Below are 23,677 nucleotides of genomic sequence, written 5' to 3' on the forward strand. Positions count from 1 at the left end.
CTGTTCTCCAAAATGCCCTTAGATAGTAAGCTAATGCCACTAGTAGAAATTTTCGGCATTTTATTTCCCCCCCCCCCCTTAATATTCATGTCATATTTGAGGGCAGAGAGAAACATTAGAAAGAAGGTACAATTCATAAATACATGTGTAAATAAGAGGAAGGAAGGAAGGAAGGAAGGAAGGAAGGAAGGAAGGAAGGAAGGAAGGAAGGAAGGAAGGAAGTTTATAAAACTTTGTCAGCATATTTTATTAGCAAAATTAAATGAAAATTAATAGGCATTCAAGAAATTCAAACATGCAATCAATAGGAAGAGAATAAACATTAAAATAGCATTTCCTACCTTTACATCTGAGAAGTAGGTTTTCAGCATATTGGAACTTGGGTACCGAGTATAAAAGAACATAAGCTTGGCCTTTTTTAAGTGATTTGGTGACAAACCTTCCTGCATGTAGGACAAAACGAGTTAAGGAAAAATATTTGGTTTGAATGACAGCTCTCAATATTAAGCGCTAACAAAGTTCTCTTGGAATAATTGTATTTCTACTACATTAGTATTCAGTTAGCATAATATGCAATTACTTAGAAAGAGGAAATTATGAATCTGAGTCTGCAGTATAGAGATCTCAAGTGGCACAATTTCTTGAGCATAGTTCCTATTCAGCACAGTAAAATATGGATAAGATTTCTTTTTCTTGTTGGGAAGAAGAATTGGTGGAAGAAGTATCTCAATTGTACAATTTGCAAACATGTATGTTCATTTGTTGCTAGGAAAACAAATATGCAAATAGGGGCATGTAAAGATTTGGCTTTCCTTATCCGCTTTCCCTTTCCTTACACATCACATTGTTCACATGAATGTTATGTAGAAAATACCAGCAGAAACTTTCTTCTAGAGATACACCAAAGTGTATGGGGTCACTTAACCTATCTGTTTTCTAAACATTGTTACCTTTCAGGTCTGCAAACTGAATAACCAAAAGAGTTCCCAGGAGAATATGGAGCTAACTATAACAATCCCAATATTCTGGTGCTCCTCCCTCTCTCCCCCCCCCTTACTGCTTCTTGGCACTCTTTGTGTACTCTGTGCTAGGGCCGTTTTGGTCACATCTGTGAAGCAGGCTGGCCCTGCCATTTCCTCTGTAAATTAATGGCTTTATAATGTATGAGAAATGAAGAAGCACATGACAAAAGTCAACGTGGCCCCACAAGGTCAATTAAGATAGCTCCCAGTAGCTTCTTGGAAGACTGTCTCCCTTAAAGACAGTCAGTATGCACATATAAATATGTCATTTATTAAATAGCCACTGCAAGGCAAGGCAAGGTCAAACAAATTCAAAGTGATCCAGAAATTGTAGCACTTTCACTAACGCCATGGTGAAAAATATATATTAAAAGGCAATATTTGTCAAGTTCCCTGATACAATTTACAGTGCACCACAATTAACTTTTTATTGTTTTTAGGTTGTTGGTTTGGATCATTTAAAAACAACAACAACAAAGCAGTAGCTTGTAGAATTTTTGAAACATGAAGTGGATGCAAATTGCATTCGTTTGTTCTGTTGGCAAATGGTTTAATTTAAATCTCCAGTGATACAACCCCTCCCCCCCTTTTAAGGTTGCTGGTTTCCCTAAGAACATTTCAGACCATACTCAAAAATGAAAAAAAAAGGTAATTTACGATGGACATACATTTTGTGCCAAAAGAAGAGTTTAAAGGACCTCCATTAGCTTAATAGAGAAAACTAAAGGAGCATTAATGCCTTTCTGCAGTCTCTCAAAATGTACATATAAAATAAAAGTGGCAAGCTGTCACCACCTACAATAGCAATACAAGTTATGGACAAATACGAAGTTTTCCAATAGAATCCATTTTATTACGCAACTCACTGAGAGGAAGGGAAATGTATTCACATACGTTCATACACATGGGTATGTTCTCACCCCTAAATAACAGTTAATTGTGAGGCAATTAACCTTGGAAACCATTTGTTGGGAATTTTTCTGAAGCAGATCCATTTTAACAAACAACAGGCACACAAGAAAACGAATGTTTTCTCACATGGCTCTCATTCATTTCAATAATCTTTGCCAGTCGAGTTTCCTAGCAAAGTAATGGCTGTTGTTATTGTTTCATTATTTTGTTTGTATCTTGTTTCTCCTGAAAGGAACTCAGACTGATCTGTAAGTTACTTTCCATATATCCTCAAACCAGCCTTTAAGGATTAAACAGAAGGATGGTAGTTTTTTTCCAAAATCAATTGTATATTTTATTGACCACATGGGTATCAGACCCCAGAAATGTCAGCATTCTAATCATAAATATATCTAAGTTCTTCCAAAACTATGGGATTATTAAGATTCCGCAAAATATTTGTTATGAGCAAATTCCCAAATTTTCAGTTTATTTTATTTTATTTGCTCTTCAAAACGTTGCCCGGCACTTTTAATGCAATCTTATTTTGCTGGGGTTTTTTTTGTTGTTGTTGTTTTGTTTTTCAAAATACTTTGTATCAGAGATGACATTATTGCTAAAAAGCCTCACTAATAGCAACTATTAAAAATAGATAGCAAAACACTTAAAGGCCAATAGTGAGATGACCCTTTGCTAAAACTGAGTTGACCAATTGGTTAATTTTCCTTTTAAGTGCTTGTGCTGAAAAGCGACCGTTCTTCCAAGAAAGCACGGCCTGTTTCCAGGATACTTACACACGCACAATGAGTCATGATGGAATAGATTCAGTAAACATACAGCTGTACCGAACACGAGCTAAGCTCCATTCAAGGCCAGGAAAGAAAATGAGCACAAATAAATATTAAGGAGGTGAGGGGAGGGGAGGAGAGAGAGAGAGAGAAAAGAGGTAGGGAAGCAGGGAGGACAAAAAAGCCAGGAGAAGGCAAACACGCTCTGCCCCAACAGCTGATGTTGCTTGCCTCAGTACTCTGCCATAGCTTTGTGAAGACAGATGACATTCAATTGTATGTCTAATGCAAAAGACAGTAACTGCTGAAACCTGAACCAGCTGCCAGGTGTAAAAAAAAGGGGGGGAGGGGGGTAAAGAAAAGAAAAGATGATAAATCCATAAATTAATGAAAGACATCTGCTCAGGAACATAAAAGATCAGAGGAGCCGTGTACTGCAGCTGAACTAAAACAGTGTTCAAACAACCCAAGGATCTGATTGTTATATATTTACAAAGCATAATGTATTTCTGCTTAGAACAGCAGCAGCAGCAGCAGCAGCAAAAAGGAAGATGCGAAGAACAGGCAAAAAGAAAAAAAAATTAAAGGAAGGAGATACATATATGCATTTTTGCGGTTCTTTTTCTCCTTTTTTTTACAAGATAGATTGTTCTTCCTGATTTGAGATGTTTGGAGATTAAAGCATGGGATAGGATGCGGCAATATTTTTTTCTCCGACTGGATGCTTTCTCATCGGAAATGCTACAAGAAAAGGTCTTTATTTTTATCCCTTCCCTTTAAAATCCTCTCAAAGGTTACCTGTCAAATACACACACACATTATATACACATGCATATACATATACACAAAGAGGGAGAGAGAAATAGAAATAAATACAAATATAGGAACAGACAAGTCCTTCCAATATGTATTATGTACTTGATTCAATGTATGTCCAAATTTATAGACATTGTGTTTGTCTTTAGGATTAGGATTAATAATATACTGGAAAAAAGCTTCTGTTTGGTCAAAGGTGCACAGGTGGTCCTGGACTTATAAGAGTTCATTTACTGATCAGTCAAAGTTATAATAACACTGGAAAAAGTGACTTATGGCCATTTCGCACACTTCTGACCATTGCAGCATGTCCATAGTCACGTGATGAACATTTGGATGACTAACAACTGACTCACATTTATGATGGTTGCAATGTCCCGGAGTCATGCAATCTCCTTTTGCAACCTTCTGACAAGCAAAGTCAATGGGGAAACTAGATTAATTTAACAAGTGTGTTACTAATTTAAAAACTGCAGTGATACACTTAAATGTGGTGAGAAAAGTCGTAAAATGGGGCAAAACTCACTTAACATAATTTCTCACTTAACAACCTAAATTTTTGGTTCAGTTGTAGTCCCGAGTTGAGGACCGCCTGTATAGCAGCCATGCATTTACTGCAAGTTATTCTGAAATAGTCCTGATCAAAGCATTGCCATTTGATCCATGGCTTCTTAATATGGCTTCTTAATACTCTGCACTAAAACAGTCTCATCTTGCTGAGGAATTATCTGCCTCACTTTCAAAAAATTACAGTGTTATGAAACTACTTTCTAGAAAGGTAAAGATTACAATCTTTACATGGGAAGAAAAATAGATGTATTACAATAACAAAACTACACCCACAATCTACTGTTGTGGCTTAATATTCTGTATGCAAATGCCCCGAGGGTGAACAAGGCTACTTTTCTTGAGATGCAAAGAGGGTGCCTGACAAGGAAGATCAGGCTATAAAACAACTAGCTGTCTGTTTCTTTGGCAATTTGAATAAAAACTTCAGTATTTGATTAAACATATTTACTTTGCAAAGATACACAATGCATTCATGATGCAGGCAGGAACTGTGAGGCAGGTGCAGGTGCATCTTTCTATGTTGCTTAATGTGGCATATGAATGGTAACTCTTTTCCCTTCACTTTAAAAAAAGTAAGATAATGTTTTGTTTTGTTTTTACAGTAAAAGCAAGATATACCAGGAAGGGCTCTTGCTCCCAAAACCTGAACTTGGCTTTTACATACTTGGTTTCCATTCTTACCCTGGGTACCTTCTCCAAGGAGATGTGCTGTTTTCTGTTCCAAAAGGAATAACTGCTATTCTTAAGAGGAAAAAAAAACTCTTGATATATAAATGCATGAATATACATATGCATGAACACACATGCACCATGTAAAGCAGGGTGGAACAAAAACCTAATCAAGAACAAACTCTTACATCTTTCTTATTTGTTTTTCTTTCCTATGGACTAAGCCTCTAAATAAGCCAGACAAATGGGCAATTGTCATAAAACAAAATAGTTTCATGTTTTAGAAATAATTGCAGCCTCATTGGAAATACAGTGCTTTTAAAGATACATTTGCAGCCCTTACTACAAGAGGGATCTGCAAGATTACCTGAAGAATAAGATTGTGAGCTGTGTCATTTAATTTTTTTTTAATAGAACACCTGTACCAAACGTTCTAGGACATTCTTATAACATTTGATGGATATATGGAAGATTTACATTTCTGACAAGGACCTAGGTGAGAAATACATGGGAATCCTATGCATTTTCTCTTGTCAAATTTTATAGATAAGTACAGAAAGTTTTTTAAAAATGTATTCAAGCCAGCAGAATTCAAGATAAAACCAGTCCTTCACTAAATACTTGGATCTGCTCAGTATTTTATAACATCATGTTTTAGATGAATAATATAGACAGGTGATTATTAATGTCCTTATGTTGCATATTTATTTGCAGAAATATGGAATATTAATTTTAATACCAAATTATCAAAGTGCATTTAATTATAGCCTTATGAGACAATTGGTATCCCTCTCTGTGTGATACATTTAGGGATGTGAATTCATGGGTGGTAAAGAATAATATTATGTCTCTAATACTGCAATCTCCATACAATATAGAGCTCTGAACGTGGTATAGATCAAATTTCACCAATGTGGATATCCTACTAGTTGGAAACTTCATCTTCCAGTATTCCCCTGACACCGTGCCTGCTACTGAGAATTATGGAGTTGAAGTTCATACATCTGGAAAGTGCCAAGGTTGGAATAAACTGTCATAGATCATAAGACAGAATTTTTGCATAGATAATAGGTTTGTTCTGAGCTCCATGATAGAAAATTAAAGTTGGATTTCATAAACAATAATCTCAGAGACAAAATGACAATGAGCCTGTAAAATTGTTATTCTTCAAAGGTGTCATACTGAAGTAATAGTTGAATTTGAGAAATGCAAAGAACAGAAAATATGTAGATGGATGAGCAACGAATCAGAAAATCCTTAATTCAAAACTCACCTTTACCATGAGCTTACAATATTAAGTAGCCTTAAGGCATGCCATTCTCTCTTGGATCTCTCTTAATCTCCTCTCCCTCCCCACCCCAAAAAATACAATGCAGAGAGTTATAATACTGATATATTTTACTAAGTTGATATAAGGATTATTTCTACTTATATAGTCCATGTGAAGTGCTTTGGACACATGAAAGCTCTAAGCAAACATTTTCTTTTTTAAAGTATTATTATAACAAAAGATAAGCTATGCAAAGTAATAAATCCAGATATACCACGGAGAGAATTTAGGATCTATTTATATCAATACCGCATTACAGAATGCAATCAAACCTGGTGAAATTAAGGAAACTCATTACTAATCAATGCAGACCTACAGTACATATAAGAATGCAAACAGGTAAAACTAACGTTTTGTATACTGGCGGTATTTTACTGGAAAGCCATTTAATGTATATAAAAGTAAATTTACAATCAGATTTGCAAGATTTTCCTGTCAAGTGACAGAAGTTGGAACTGAGATGGTCATTACCCCTGGATCCCTGTGTTCTTAATAATTACTGCTATAAGCCTTTATTTATTTGGCATGACTAATAACAGCTAAGAATGACTTTTTTAATTAGGCCCATATAATAACCAATTTGTGTGAACAACTCATACATACACATAACTGTGGAAAAAGACTCCTTTCTCCATTTGGGATTTTCTGGGCTTTTGCATATCTGCCACTGAGTGTTAACATAGATTCATATTCGTCCTTTTTATCTAATAAGGAAAATCTGAGAAAACAGATAATACCAAAGGATAGTGCTTGTTTCATTTATTTCATAAACAAAGTCATCCACCATGCAGGGATCGTGTAAAAAAGTAGAGTCAGATTAAGCAGTGGGCTGCACTGCCTTTAACTGCAATAGCTGCATCCAGTGCTTCCAGTAATTGGTGATCAATTGTTCACATTACAGTGTAAGAATTCTGATTCATTCCCTCATGGCAAACTGTATTAACTTAGTCATATTAGAAGGTATTCTAGTATGTATTTCTCATTTTGAGTCCTGTCCAAACATGTCTATGGAGTTTAGGTCTGAAGTCTGTCTTGGTCATTCCAAATATTGAATTTGTTCTTCTTTATTGATTCTCTAGTAGAGAAGTTACGAAAGTAAAATAGTAGTATGTCTTGTTACCCAACCACTAGTGCTTCAGCTTTAGCCAACAGAGATAGATTGATATTTTCTTATAAAATCTCTGGTAGGAAGCACAATTCATTGTGGCAAAATTTTCAGATCCTGAGGCAACAACCATCCCCAAACTATATACTATCACTTCCATATTTGACATCTGGTATGGGGTTACTATAGAATTCAGACTTTGATTTCTCACAGACTTAATGACAGCTACATGGCTTCAAACATTTGATTTTTAACATAATTGTCCATCACACATTCTTTCAGAAATATGGACAGTTATCCAGAAGCTTTGGCAATGTTTAAATGAACATCAGTGTTCTTTTTAGTGAGTGGTGGCTTCTACGTTGTTATGAATCCTATTTCCTTACCCAGTGCCTTCTATGGTTGGAATCATGAACACTTGACTTGGGCCAAGTTAAAGGAGGCCTGCAGCTTCTTAGAAAATGCTCTGTAGTCTTTGTGATTTACCTGGATAATTTTATGCTATGAGATTTTTGACAGGAAACCACAATTTCAAAAATCCCAAATTTCAAATTATAAATCTGTCTGGGGATTGGTGGGGACCTAGAACTGAAATATGGTTTCATAATTTTGCTACAGACAGTTAAATGTTAATGACTTTTTAACAAGGTCTTCGGGAATTCATTTTGAGCAGAGCACTGTAGAGCTTAAAATCTATTTCTTGAGAACTTCTCTGTGACAAAGAGCCAAAGTTTGTCAAATTTACGTAGGATGGGGCTGGCCCAAATCAGGCCTGGTTGTTTAATGAATTAATTCTATAACTACTCCTAATTATCCCTTTAATTGGCTAAAATGAAATAGAGAATGGGTTTGCCCCATCCTGACACAATCATGTTGAATGACTTCGTTTATTAAACGATCCTTTTTTAAAATTTGTTAAACACTATCATATTCCAGGAGGGCCCATATAAATCTCAGAAAACATTCAGTTGCAAAGATATATAATTCAGAAACTTCAATGGGAGAGAATGTTTCCTCACAGAACTGTAGATCATGATCTATAGGAAGGGTTCTGATTAATAGTAGATATGCATAAGCCTTTGTATCCCAATTCTTTTAAAAACAGCTAATGAAATATCTTCCCACCTAAAGTCAAATGAAGAAAGCAGGATAACTAAGAAAAGGCTTTTATGATGTCTTTGTTTTTAGCATAATACTGGTTATGAAAACATTTTTTTTTAGATTTCAAACATGGCCAGGGAACATTCTGCTCTCTTATTCTTAATATACGTTTTGATACCTTTCTTTAGATCTCAAATGTTAGTAAAAATAATAATAATAAAGCAGATCTGACAAGTGATTAAGTCCATTACTGCCCATTACTATTGTAAGCACTCTAAATTACAGGTATTGGGCTGAATATGTAGTTACTTTTGCTCTGTTAATATGTCTAAAGATTACATTTCAGAATCCAGCTCTTCTACATAAGAAAAAGATTCAGTTTTCTTGTTTAATTTTCTTTACCACTATTACGATTGCTAGTCTAACTTTTGCAGGGGTAATGTCAGCACAAGACACCTATCAAATGTTTGAATCTCCACAGAATAGCCTTTAGAAGTGGCAGTAAAGGATAATATTTCTTGCCATTTCTAATTAAAACTTGATCAATGTGTTAATGATTAAAAGTGCTGTAGACCAAATTTTCCAGGGGGAATTATAAGACCATCTTAAAATAATATATAAAGAAGAATACTATACGTTGCTTAGAATAATTTTTATTTTGTATTATTTTAAACCAGGATGATTTTTTTTGCCTTCTTAGTCTATCTACAATATATACTTTTGGTATTCCCTGTTAACTAGAGTCAAGGTTACTTATGTTTGAAGCCCAAACCAGTCTAGTGCTGCAACTTTCTGAAATACTATATATTTTTCATTGTGTAAATCAATCTATGCTTTGCTAAATTCTTTTTATTATGCAGAAAAGTGCCTACACTCTCAATTCATCAGATGTCACTATGGTCTTAAGTAGTGCACCAGTACTGTTAATACTCCTTTATAATGAAGCTACATCATCATTTAATAATGGCTTTTCCCCCAATTTATTGAAACCAGCCACTGTATTTAAATCTCTCTCAATTGCAATCTTAGGTTGATGAAATTTGCCTTTATTTCAAGACTTCTTGAGTCTATATTATGACTTTCTATAGAATGATCAGATTTAGCTAACATATTTGACTATATTGGGAAGTGAGTTGGATGCATAGATAGGAGTAAGCTAAAAAAACAAGGGGGAGGGTCCCACTCCTGAACATATTTCTTAGAAGTATGTCCCTTTGAATGGCAGAGAATTCCTTCCAATTGAACATGAATTAATTGGAATGCCAATGATCCAGTGTCACATATGTGTCTTCTTTTAGCATCCTTGGGATAAAAGAGACATAGTTTGCACGGGGTTCTTTTTTATAAAATATTATTTAAAGCTTTCACAATTGAGGACAATTTTAAGGATGGGGAAAAGAAAAAGATGTGCCCTATAAGATTAATCCAGCTGAAGTTCTATATCTAATTGTGCTCTCAAGCTTTGCCAAATGATTTGCTTTTTGTATATTAGGACAAAAGATTTTCTGTGTATGGCTGAGCAGAGGTTAACCATGCATACCCAGCAGCTGCACAGGAGCTGAGAACAGGACTTGTGCGGGGGGGGGGGGGGGAGACAGGAAAAAGGATTTGATATAGTTTAAATTCATCAATACTTGCATTTTTTTTTTGGTCTGGTGTCAATTTTTTCCACCTAAAAATGTATACAAGATTTTCAAATGCTTCACTCATTTATTCGAGGAAAAGAAATATTGGCCTTATATTCAGAAGCGGTGTGATTGTGTTTTATAAAAAAAAATATTATGAAGATTATATATTGGATTTTGAATATGACCTGAAATAAGTTGGCCATCACTATCCAAGCTGCCAAATAATTTTTCAAGTTTTGAAGCAGTTGTGCGGAGCACAGCAATCAATATGTAGAAATGTTTCTTCCAACTTGAAAGGTTTCCCTTTTTTAAAAAAAAAAAATATTTATTTATGAAATTAGGTGGCTGTCTACTCGGAAGTAAGACTTATAGATTTCAGTAGGAACAATAGAAATAGTAGATGAGAAAATCTGGTAAAGATCATACCTGCAGATAACCACCAGAATTTGAGAAATTATTTGAGGGGGCTTACAACTAATTTTGCCGCTATTTTATTAATGGTAGTGAGAAAAAAAGAAAAGTTTACAAAGCTGCATTAATGGAAAGCAGCGTTGTTGTTTTTGAAGAAAAAAAAGTTACAATACAGTATTAGCAAGCCTTGACCCCTTAATATGTGTTATATAAAATTATCTATAGGTTTTTGGAGACCACTAAATTAGCACAGAGGTTATTTAAACGTATATGTCAATGCTTGCAAATACACGTTTTAGACTGTGGAATAATTTATACAAGCAGCTGAAGCACTTACCAAGAAATTCAGTTTATTTGGATTGATATTTTGCCTGCAGGCAGGTTGAGTATGCAGGATGTTCTGCACAGATTAATTGATATTTGGTAGTCAATAGATTCAATAGATCAGGATGTAATTAGAACAGAAGGAATCAGGGATATTGCATCTCAAAACTCAGGGTCAAAATGGCTCTCAGGCAGCTCCCAACTTTGCTTTCTTAGCAAATGCTATGAAACATACATGTTAACAGAACAAAATTTTATTGGGATGGATATTTCTTTTCCATAAATTTCTCCTGTTTTATGGCTGTGGTTTTGTTTAATATGTGGCAATGGTGTGTTTTTCCTGCTTCTTAAAAGACAAAGTTATTCTGCCTTACATTGGAACTTTGTCAACCTCTTTATCAAGATTAAAGTCAAGCATCTTACTAAAGATTATCTTCAGAAGGACCCATTTAAAACTCCATCAAAAGACAAATGGATGAGATTTAGCAATAAACATCTTCATTGACTATAAAATGGGAATTCTAATAAAAAAAAAACAGGTTGAGAATTATGGATGCTAAGGCCCGCCTATTGCACTCCCAACATTAGTAGTTATTAGTACCCATTACCAAATAAAAGCATATCAACATGCAGAATATGGGCTATGTATTGTAAAGGATATGGCACTCCCAGAATAAGGTGAGATTTCGGAAATATCTTGAAGGTCACCACACTCAGACTTGATGAGAGATATTGAGAGGCTTTCTGCAGTGCTAGGAGGATGTGCTGGTGAACAAGGGTGATGGTTCATATGATGGGATGACATCTTGGTCCTCAGACTTGCGGTCTCTCTGGTTAAATCTAAGGATTCTGGGGAGGCTCTGTCTTTCCCAGGGAAGGAGGCAGAAGGCGCCGCTAAGGGGTTCTGAAATGGGTACGCCATAAGGGGCAGAGGAAAGGGATGGCGAAACGAAGAGGAAGTGAACCCTGTGGTGGCAGAAAGTGGAGATTGATGGAGAGCAGCATGATGGCTGCCGGGAGGTGGGACAGAGGCAGGCTGGTCTGATGAATTTTTGCGGACAACTAGGGGCAGTGCTTCTGTTTGGTCTGTGGAATTAGACAGTGGCACATTCCCAAAGGTATCTAGTGGGTTTGGAATGATGATGTCCCCGAAGCACTGGAGGCGCTGGTTTGCTGTGTGGAAGTTGTGGTTCTCCCCATTGACAGCAAATCTTGCTTGGGGGATCTGAAGAGGTGGGAAGACCTGAGGAAGTTGACGTACAGGCTTTGAAGAGAAAATCTTGACCACAGTGTCCACAACCTGAGACATGGCAGTGTTCAACTCCTGCTTTAACGTCTCAGCTAAGTGCTTGCCTTCTGGATGAAAAGAGTTGGGCCCATGATCTTTTTCTCTGGGACCATCTTTTCTGGGTTTGTTCTCCGCTATCTCCTGTTCTCTAATCAGAGCTCTCGCACGATCAATAAATTGCCCTGGGTCCAATTCACACATTTCATTATCTGACCTCCCCACAGAATCTCTCGCCCTGACATCCATTGTTTCCGAACGCAGGCTGTCTTCAGAGAGGTTACCAGCATCTTCGTCATTTTCAGAATCTGTGCTGTCATAGATTTGGTAGAACTTTTCCTGAAGCTGGCGCAGCTGTTTTTGCATGTCCTCCAGCTGCTGTTTCAGCTGTCTGCGCTCCTCTCGCTTCTGTTCTTTCCTAGCTGAAACCAGCTGCTGGAAACTCTGTTGCTGCTGTTGAGGCAGCTTTTGCTTGCGCTTATTTTCTCTGTAACTTTCTCGGGGACTCACAGACTGTGGAGCCATCTCTCTTTCATTTTCATTGCCCCTTAATGCCACACTTGGGGAATGGCTCATCCCTCGAATGATATTCTCAACCCGGGCACGCTTAGCTCTCAGGTGCTCATCGCATAACCGATCCATATCAAACTGGCTCATCGTGGGTCTGCCAAATGGAGAAAGACACTCTTGGGGGCTGTCTCTTGAAGAGTTGCTGCACACATCCTCCTGATGTACTTCTGAGCCTGTGCTGGAGAGGCCACTCGCTTGAAAGCTGGGCTCGTTGCCACCATTTTTGTTCATGTTATTTTTCAACAGCTGGGAAATTATAGTTGCTCCTGGAAAAGGCATCATGGCATCTTCATAGGAGTTTGCCCTCTTCAGCAGCTTGCGAAGCACATTTGACTTCTCCCCATCTGCATGCTGCACCACTGAATACTCCACATCCTGCTCGGAACCTTGGGGATTCATGGCACTAAAAAATGATGCTCTTGCCTTTGCAAAAAAGGCAGATGCTGTCCCTACCGTCCGTTTCACTCCAATGTCAACTCTTCTTCTCTTGGTCTGCCTACTTAAGAGGGCTGTGCTGTCATGGTCAGGCATCACTGAACAGTTATTGTGCCATCTTCAAAAGCTTGTCAGCTGGGCACAGCTCAAGAATCCTGGGACCCTGGCCAACAGAACAAAAGGACTGATGAATCATTTTCTTTAAATTTCTCCAAATTTCCTGACCTCAATCCTGAATCAAATGCAAAATGCATAGGCTCTGGGATTTATGGCACATTACAATTATTGCAATTTATTATGCACTCTGCTTGAAATGAAACACTTTAAATATTTCTGCTCCACTGGTTTAAGATGGATTAAGATTTTTTTTTAAAAAAAAAAAAGAGGAAAGAGGAAAAACTGCTTAAGCACCAGTAATATATGGTTCTTTGCACAAATGCCTAAAATAATACTGTTTATCTTTAGGAAAAAAAAAAACCTAAACAGTAGATTAGAAGAACACAGACACTGACAACCAATTGATTAAATTTGGGGTTTGAAATAATGTCACAAAATAAAATGAAAGTAGGCCTTGTTTCTTAGGCAAGGCTATCATATATAACTTGGGCTTTAAAAAATAAAATGTAGTTGCAAAACAGATTTGCGATGAAAACCAGAATTTTTGTTTAATTTTATAAGGGTGTTCCAGTATATCTGTAAGTATGAGCAGGTGCAGGGTACATACCTATAGACACACATGTTAAATATGATGATACAAACCTTAGAAACCATTATAAGAAAACTATTTAAGGAAAACTTTACATTTTGGCTATAAAATACATGTCGTGCTGCATTTTGCAGTAAAAATAGGAGTTTCGAAAACATATAATTCCCATGACATCATTTTAAACATTCCAGAAAGGGATAAGATGGGGGGAGGGGGGGAAGAGACAGAATTTATCATCCTTGAGATATTTCCCCATTTCATAAACTATGCTATGTGGCATCAAGTTCTTTGCGTGAAGTAGAAACAAGGCGTTCAGCACTGTGTCATTGTCCCTTACATCAGCTTCCCAAGATAATATCTCAGGTGACTTATTGAAATAATTATTTCATGCAACATTGTACTCATCTAAAACCTTACTTCCTGCAAAACACACACACGCACACATGCACACACATACAAAGAAAGGGAGGGAGGAAGAGAAAGAGAGAGTGATTCTGAAGGAAAGAAATATAGAGATGAAAGAAGGCAACATCAAGCAATAGTGTGAGAAAGGCAGATATCTTTTCTTTTATAGGAACCATCATTGTTTCCCAGGAATACAGAATTTAAAAAAGAAGACTGATAAAACATTTCTTTGCATTTTATAGTAGGCTCTTGACATCATTCATGGCATTAACCATGATGCTAAACTCACATGGTATATGAAGCATTACAGACGTCTTCCGGTACCTTCAAGTTGAAAACTATACCAATGTAGTATTAATTTTTCCCATGCTATGTTTATCTAATATTAAACTCCACATTAGCTTAACAGTGCACACTTTCCACAATAATAGGGTATCTTGCCAAACGCAACATTCAGACTTTTGGATCTGTTCCCATCTGTTTCGGTTCACCTGTAAAAACATCTACGTGCTCCCTAGGACTGCATCTGTAGCTGCTTTTAAAGAATGACTACCCATGCAAATAAGCATAATTTCAGCCTGAAATAATCTACGCTATCAGCGTGTATAGCCTGGGTTTGTAAGTCTAACACTAAAAAATAAAATAAAATGAAATCCTACAAAAACTTTTAGAATGAAACCTATATTTGTTTGTTTATCATTCAAAGGCTATGCAATCATTTAATTATTTTGGAGGTTATAAAATGATTCTTAAGAAATGCTGTACAAGCTTTGGAATATACAACTACATTTGTTTTATTTTTTGCAGCGTACTCCAAAGGAGGCTACACAGTTGTTACTAGTTTTACTCAGAACTGCTACTAAGAAACACAAACACACATACAGAATTTTGCAATAGCAAGTATAACTTTGGGTCAAACATATCTGATTGGCATCTTAGCATAAATTCGGTTTCACCACAGCAATCCTATGCAGTGTACTGTCTTTCCTCATATATGGTTTCCACCGAGATAAAAATATTCAGTCTCAGATTATATAATAGAACTGAATTTACATAAAGAGGATCCTAAGGATCCAATATTTAATAATTAGAATATTTAAAAAGATATCTTATTGTACCATGTCATACATGGAATTATGTGAGAAATTAAATGATTCCGATTCCCTGTGAGATAAAAGGAATTTCACTACTAGGTGGCAGTGGCCTTTTTCTCTCTGTTTATTTCGTATGATTATGGATCTAATTCAGATCCTTTGTGTATAAACAAGTATCAGTGTATTTTCAGATATACGCTGCTTCATTTAATTTAATGGGAACATTCCACTTCACAACAGAAAGTCATTTTTTGGCTTCTAGGTTAATTACAACTAAATAACCTTGCCCATAAATAAAAGGCAAAAAAAAATGTACAGGGGTGAAAGTCCCCTACATGGGAAAGATTTGTAGCCTGTCATTATATGCTGATGTAAATACCTTCTGAGGTCTGCCTCTACTTTCAAAATCCGTCATCATTCTAAGTCTCAAAGAGATTGCTTGTTGTTGGGGTGCATTAATGAAATGCATCATTTTAGCAGGGACATAACAATATCAGCAGAAAGGAAAAGCCAGAGCAATACAAATTTTAACTTTAACTTTAGATTTCAACGGACCTCTGATATATAAGACAGTGTTCCCAATATGCTTTAAAAATTGTTCTTTCCTAATTACTTTCTCCTTTCATTGTATTTCATTTAAGAGTGGAATGAGGCATAGGATGTCTGCAAAGCTCATAAAATGTTGAATTGAGAAATGTCATAAGGTCAATGCCATGGATCTATAATCCAAAGAATTCATTTTTCTTCTGCATCTTTGCTTACAGTGGAGATACCAGAAGGAGAAGGCCAGACTATCACTGGAGACAACAAGTAGTATTGCTTATAAATGTTACGTGTTAATTGGTTCTCTACTTTCCTCTTGTTTCCTTGATTCCTGCTGACACTCATGCTATCTCCTTATATGACAAACTTTATATTTTGCCTTCCGAACTTGAATAATTATTTTATGTTATGTTTTTACCAGGGCTGAAAAAATATCCCGGGATCAGTCTCTTGATTTGAGAAGTGCCAGAATGCATTAACATTCTGAGGGAAAAGAGAATGCTGCAGAAAAATCTAAGATTCTGAGTCATCAAGAATCAGATCTTTGGGTAGGATTGTGGTGAGATTTTCCTACTAGATATGTGACGGGGGGGGGGGGGGGATACATATGCAGAGGGGTAAACTGGTCATTGAATTAGAGAGTGTGCTCCTGTCCAATTTATAGGAAAGCAAATCTGCTCAGCTTGATTTATTTCTTGTTCAGAGGTAATTCAGAAGTCATTTAAATTTTAGCTTTCATTATGGTTTGCATAAATATCATTGATAAGTTTACTGGTTTGAGCTTTGTACATTTTATGTTATTCTTGACAAGTTCCTCTTTGCCAAGTTTTCCTTATTAGAGCCTTCAACTTATGTATATAGGACTTCGCAAGGACTCCGTTTTTCAAAATTGCTGAGAGATATGACATAAATAGCCTGTTTTTACAGCTTCTGATAACTACACAATGTAATGAAAAAAATATTCTCTAAACTTGGATTATAACTTGCACTTCTGATATCAACCCTCTGCTCTATTCCACTGAATTCCCAGTCCACCACACCCCACCAAACACACACATTGCAAAAGATACGAGTAGCAAATATGATCACACATAGGTATATAAAAATACCCATTGCTCACAAGTACAAACATTATATTTCAGATGGCATTTCAGTCCTCCATATCTTAAATACATAGCACATGTGGGTTATATTGTTTTAGGTGATACTACAGTGAAGCAATTATAGTGTATATTATGAATTTTTGCTAAACTGCTTTTCCACTGGTACTATGTAGACTGATTTAAAGTAAAGGATAACCTAAAATAGGTAGAATGGAAATTGGGGGGGGGGAATTAGCTAGAAAAAAGAAGTACATTTTATAGGAAGAATTTCTAATACATTTTTTAAAGTTCAAATTGATATAAACTGCTGATTGTGAAAAACAGCAATGAACTTTTCAAAGCGAAACTGCAAAATTTTAAATTGTTAGTTCTTCTCATAGAATGTAGCTACCCTTTTTCTCCATCGTTGCACACAGCACTGCATGCCATACGCAAGTAGAAAAATTCAATTACACCCTCAAATTCTTTAAAAATAGATATAAGATTGAATTTTTCAAAATTAAACATTTTTCATCCAACAAGATTGGATGAATCACTTAATGATGTCAGCAATCCATATCAATTGTAAAACCTAAATCTATTACATTGCACTGACTTACTTGAAGTATAAAATATTTTTGCTGCACTTCAGAGAAGGGCAAAGCATGGCTATGTAAAATTTGCATGGCTTCACTACCCATACAATAGAATTATACAGCCTTCTGAAGCCTTGTGATGGAATTTAGAAGTAAAGCTGATTTTTCTACCACTGATTTTTTTTAAAAAAATTAAATATTGAGATTATATAAAAATATAAATAACACAAACATCATTATGTTATTTTTTAAAAAGCACAAAGAAATTAGACAACTGTTTAGCATCATTGGCACAGGGAGGCCAATCTGGCAAGGTATTAAAAAGCTACTGTGAGATATTTTGCACTCTCTCCCTCCTACATAGGTATGTAATACCTTGATGACTATGAGTTCTATCTTAGTGGCTTTGAAAGACATTGGCAAAATGTCTCCTAGATAAATGCATCCACCATTTATTCAATTAATATCAGAAATATATTAAAAATTTTTTTATAAATCCAACATTTTAATGTAACATGGAATTTTTTTTTTATCGAAGTCAACAACTATATACAACTGCTCATACATAATTCCTAACCTAAGGTCACCCTATACTTTTTCCCTCCTCCCTAAAGTTATGGGACATCCAATCAGAAGACCGAATCAACTCATCCACAGCACATACTTGAGAAATTACTCTAGCATGCAATGGAACACAGTCAAGTAATCCATGACCAAACACTTTGAACACTGAAATCCGCTACAGAAATCCTCACTTAATCAAGACCCAGCCACCTGAGAGATGCCAATTTAATTTTGAACTGATCATTAAGGCAATTTGCAATGGTAGGAGAGCATTCTCTTTCCCATATTAAAGTGCAGAAAGTTACCTATTAAACAATAATGTTCAATAGGTTGTACAATTTAATGTCTACTGTTAATATAATTTAATCCTAAATTAGTAACAAAGTGTAAATTTTTACGGCTTTTTTAAAAAAAGCTTATCTTTTAAAAATATAAGATACCAAATACCGGTACTTAATACTTTTTATCGGGGAGGCAGGGGGGGACTAAGTTTCAGAAGGGAAAGTAATGAAATGAGTTATAGAAGAGGCCTTACGGCGACAACTTATGAAAGGCTTGATGGCAGAGTTAGCAAAAAACAAGTCAAGAAACAAAGAATATAGGGCTACATGCAAATTCATTTGCAGACTAGATGAATATTAAAATGTATTAAGCCTGCCAAAACATTGGAAAGGAGTATTAAAAACAATGCTTTCCATTTTTTTAAAAAAAAACTAACAGTAGATATGTTTGTTTCTCATATTTCCACTAACCTAGCAGATGGCATTAAATTAAAGAAATGACAGGTTCACATATGTTTGCATTTAGACTGTCATCTCTAAGCATGCAGATTCCAGTACAGACCAAAGACTTGCAAATTCAGAGGCATGCATTGGTTTGAAGGAGAAAAAAAATAGGTTTTTTTTAAAAAAGAAAGAAAGAAAAGAAAAACAGTGTTTTATCTTTGATGGATGAGAATGTCACCTTTAATGGTGCTTGTTCACAATTTCTCATCCATTACACAAAAATATATCACAGGTTCCGTTTGTGCCGTGACAGCACTTTGACATATTCTTATGTCAAATGTGTCAAAACTTGCCTAGGTTCCTTGTATCATACTTACTGTTTTTCACCTTGATTAAGACATAAGGCCCAGTCTTAAATACATTCAGAAATAACCTCCAGCCCATTCAGTGGACATTGTTCCCAAAGAAGCACACACATAATTCATTCTTTGAATAGCTTCCTCCAACCTCGAATTGTGAAGGGCTTAATTTCTGAGGAAAGGGTGAATAGGGTTAGGATGTTAAATAGTTTCAATTGGGGCTAGGTGTGTGCCTTATTCTGCAAAGTAATTCCTATTTAACTTGGAAAAATATTTCATTTCGAACAAGAGGTAGCTAAGTTCAAATGAAATTCAGGGCAGTTTGCTCCAAATAAATGTACACAGTACAATGCTCCAACTACCACAGCAAATGATTTTTACCAAACTATCAGTAGAATCGGTAGATAAGAGGCAGAACAGCAATTCACCAGCTTGCCTGCCCCACACTCACACACGCACTGCCTTACACACCACACAGAGCAAAAGATGCCAGTTTTCTTTTTTTTAAAAAAAAAACCCTTTTCTGTGTTCTTTTGGAAATTCACAATGAAAACAACCTGCTTTGCAACCCTCAAGAATCTAGCTAACAAAAGAACTCCGGGCTTCCGTCCTTCCTTAGCCCGGCCACCTCCAAACAAAGCGCCATAAATTCATAAATAGACGTTGTACTCGGGCTCAACAGAGGGAAACTTGCACCTGTCTTTCTTGACACAACACACCTGTCCGACACTGCCCATGCGCACTTAGAGCCGAGCGCCCCTTGTACAGTTTCAATGCTTGGGAGCTTTGTCAGGCGGAGCCAGAGACAAGCGCACGAACAGTTCCCCCGCTTCTCCCGTCCGCCCTTGTTAGAAGAGGCCACCGGGGGCTGTTAACAACAACAGCTTTATAGCCCAAACCGATGTTCACTCGCCGTTTTACAACCGGTTCTCCCTCCTCTCCTTCCCTCTCACACCCTTCGCTCGCCCGCCGAAGGCCCTTAGAAGGGAGAGCAAGTTTTTCAGTCTAGCCGGCACTTGGACTGGCAACTTTTGCACTGCGCGCTGAAAGTTTAGTGCGCGCACGGGAGAGAGACGTAGAGCAGCTCTTCCCGTGGGCACCAGAGCTGGGAAGGACAGTCGTCTCTGGAAAGGCGGGAGGGGGGGGGCGTGGAGAGAGAAAGAGAGGGAGAGGGTCTATCTTCGTCGTATTGATTTTGTGCACAAAGTGGACATAATCTCACAAATTAATCTAAAGCTTTTGTAGGGGGGAGGTGGAACCCCGGTAGTCCCATCATTCCGCTTCTGGTGGCAAGGACCCCCCCCCCTTCATCTAACTGCAGCATTAGAATGAGTGCAGGCGTTCTGCTCTCTCCTGCTAAGTCTGCAGCCCCTCGCTTCAGGTCAGTGGCACAACTCTGGCAGGAACTGGCTGTAAATCGGGAGACCCCGAGGTACCACCACCCCCTTTCCCGTTCGGTATTAAATCGTTTACAGAAATAAGAAGAATCCCGAAGAGTGGGATCCTTGGCGTCGATAGGGAGTCGGGACTCGGGTCAATCCCACCGAAGACTGCGCGGCTCATGCTAAACCTGGCCTCAGTCTGGATCCACAACAATGCGCGCACCCCCGCAGACGGGGCAAAGTGGGGCAAGCGGGACAGCCGCTACACAAACCGCAAACAATTCTAATTAATGGGGGACACGGCGCACGCCTCAGTCAGCAGTCTTCCTTGGGATAAAGCAGTCCCAATCTCTACTAGCGATCTCACTGCCCCCACCCCTACCCCCCACCATCACATACATATTTATTGGATCCAGAATAAACTCTCTATGGGTTCAGGGGAAAGGGGCTTTCATAGAAAAGTGACGGAGTATAACCAAACCCAAAAACCTGGCCTCAAAACTTCCCGTGCGTCCCGCCACCCATTCTCCCTAAACAGCTTCTTTCCGAAACTCTTCTCCTAGCCCTTGGGTAGACCAAAAAAGAGAGAGTGTTCAAATACGCCCGCTTTATCTGACTGGTGCGTGTGGTTTCTAAACTGCTCTCCATCGCTGATTTAGAGAGGGGGGGGAAGAGAGAGAGGAGAGAGGGAGGGAGGGAGGGGGGAGAGAGAGAGAGAGAGCGGAGAGAGAGAGAGAGAGAGAGAGAGAGAGAGAGAGAGAGAGAGAGAGAGAGAGAGAGAGAGAGAGAGAGAGAGAGAGAGAGAGAGAGAGAGAGAGAGAGAGAGAGAGAGAGAGAGAGAGGAGACGGGGAGAAGTAGTCAGGGACATGCAAATAATAAGCAAATCAGAGAAGACAAAAAGAAAAAGGCAGCTACACAATACGAAGAAGAAAGGCCGGAGTTGAGAAAGGACCGATTGCGGGGGGGCGGGGGGGGTTATAGAAAGGAGAGAGGTAGGAAAAATAGGAAAGAAGCGTCAGGACTACAACTAAGCTGTTTTCTCACCTTTAAACTATAATAACTATAGTAACTATAATAACACAAAGGATCAATAAAGACTGGGGAGAAGAGAAAAGGAAGAAGAAAGACAGTCTCAGGAGAGGGTCGAGAAGACATTTTTTCGCACCAACCTTGTCCTTTCACACCGACCAAACTATTGTGATGTTTCCCTTGAAGCTTCGGAATATAGACCATCTGCCGGCTGATTTTTTTTTTTTTAGTCTAACAATCTTACTCCGGCCACAAACTCAGCAGAAGGGAGAATCCGGGGAAAAGGAAATGTGGAGAGAGAAGGGAGGGTATCCAAAGACGAAAAAGGGGGAGAAAACCCCACAACTTGCTCCCCCTCCCGAAGCAGTATTTCAAACAAGCCCGTCTCAGTGTCAAGAATACCCCTTACCCCCTCCCCTTTCCCCCCCTCCCCAAAAGAGAAAGCAAGAAAAGGGAAGGGAGGAAAAAGGTACTTACTCAGTTCCAAAGGCGAAGAAACTGAGTCCCTCTCTCTCTCTCTCTCTCTGTTCCCCCCACCCTTGCTGGTTAGAGAGAGAGAGAAAGAAAAAAAAAAGAGAGAAACGCGCTCCTACAAAATGCTCAGATCGCCTTGATAATCTGGCTGCTGATGAATATTGCAACTGGACGAGGGAGGGCGAAAGCAAGAGTGCCCGCGTGCGGGAGAGAGCGAGCGAGAGAGAGGGAGGGAGGGGGTAATGAGTGGGAAAGAAAGGGTACGAGAGACAGAGAGAGAGAGAGAGAGAGAGAGAGAGAGAAAGAGGAGAGGGGAGGAGAACCAGCTCTTCTGCGGCGCTCTTCGCTCCCCGGCTGTAATTGTCTTTTCTTTCTGCAAGCAGCACAGCAGCCTCGCTGAGCTGAGGGCTCCGCACCACAACAAGATTTACTTTAAGACACAGCTGAAGGAAACAGGAAGACTACACGTCACGGTCTGAGTGACGTGCCTAGGCCCAGCGCCCAATCGGGAAGCTCCTTCGGATTCAAGGGGGATAGCGAGCGCAGAACTTGGGAGGAGTAGTTGGGGGGGGGGGGAGAGAGAGAGGAGGAGGAGGAGGAGAAACTGAATCTCTGCGTGCCCCCCCCCTCTTCGCATTCCCTCTGTCCCCTTTCTCCACCCCGCGCCTCCCCCCCTCCCAATTTGCTGATGGGAAGGAAACTTCATCACCAAATTTGGGGGAAAGATGACCTTGGCAGTTATTTGTGGTCAGTTCGGAGTTCAACTTTGCCGGATGGTTCAGTTGCTGTACGCCAACACCTGGTGGGGGTAGGGGGGTCTGTGAAAGCCCGACCCACCACCACCACTACCACCACCACCAACAACAACAAATAAACTGGCCGAAAACACGGGAGAGGCAACCCGGCGCGCGATCTTTCTAGCATCGCGTGTGTGTCCGTCCGCCTCTCTCTGTCTCTCTGTCTCTCTGTCTCTCTGTCTCTGTCTCTCTCTCTCTCTCTCTCTGTCTCTGTCTCTGTCTCTCCCTCCCTCCCTCCCTCCCTCCCTCTCTCCCTCTCCCCTCTCTTTCTCTCTTACTCTTTCTTCTGGTGCAAACGACCCCACTTGCATACCCAGAAATAAACAGGAGTCGAACTTGACTCCAAAAGGAATTCACCCATTAAGTCTTAGATGAGCGCTTGGCCGCTATCTGCAAACAATTTGCGCTCCAGGCTGCCGCTGCCGGTTAAGAGCGAAAGGATCAGCTCCGGAGCGCAACTCGTTTCGCCCGGCAGAAAATTGCGCGTGTGAATTATGCGAGTGGGGGTCTGTTCAAGGTTTCTCTGAACTGTCCCACACCGGGAGTAAGGTTTTTAAGATAATTGGGATGTCTTCTCCCTTGAATAAATCTGATTTAAAGATCTTTTTCTTTTTCTTCTTTCCAGTGTAGTTAAAACTGGTGGATCGGACGGCGTGGTCCTGCTAGGGCTGCTGAGAGGGAGGGTGGCGCTGCGCGAAGTCAAGGTATTCTGGGCGCACGCAGGCAGCCGTCAGTGGGGTTGATCAGTAGCCCTGGCTCGCCTTATAAGAAAACCGTTCCTTTATCAACATTAAAAGGTCCCTTGAAATCATAAAAGCGTCCTTTCTTCCCGCGTGTGTCTACCTCCTCTGTAGCCCTGGATCCTTATAGCTTCAGATTCGGAAAGCTCTGAAGGGTGTAGACAACGCCAATTATCTTACTATACCTGGTCGCCTTTGCTAACAAAACCCCTTCCAAACTTTAAAGAGAAATTCG

At 38.7% G+C, this 23,677-nt stretch overlaps 1 protein-coding gene across 8 annotated transcripts in view; it reads right to left on the reverse strand.

Moving 5' to 3' along the window:
• The window catches only part of PROX1 (prospero homeobox 1), a 74,371-nt gene extending 52,045 nt beyond the window's left edge, over window positions 1–22,326 (reverse strand). For 4 of the 8 annotated variants that reach the window (XM_081944955.1, XM_081944954.1, XM_081944953.1 and 1 more), the window contains exons 1-3: window positions 21,909–22,326; window positions 11,315–13,108; window positions 342–447 (exon numbers count right to left, since the gene is read on the reverse strand). In XM_081944955.1, coding sequence (XP_081801081.1) covers window positions 342–447; window positions 11,315–13,041 — 1,833 coding nt within the window. In that variant the 5' untranslated portion in view covers window positions 13,042–13,108; window positions 21,909–22,326. Of the gene's footprint in view, window positions 1–341; window positions 448–11,314; window positions 13,109–19,037; window positions 19,511–19,576; window positions 19,710–19,738; window positions 19,942–21,571; window positions 21,857–21,908 lie in introns of those variants that run through there. The other 4 variants (XM_081944950.1, XM_081944952.1, XM_081944951.1 and 1 more) reach the window with 4 other exon arrangements.
• Window positions 22,327–23,677: the final 1,351 nt, after the last annotated feature.

The sequence above is a fragment of the Natrix helvetica genome (assembly GCF_964273705.1).
Source record: "Natrix helvetica genome assembly, chromosome: 2".
In the NCBI taxonomy this organism is placed as follows: domain Eukaryota; kingdom Metazoa; phylum Chordata; class Lepidosauria; order Squamata; family Natricidae; genus Natrix; species Natrix helvetica.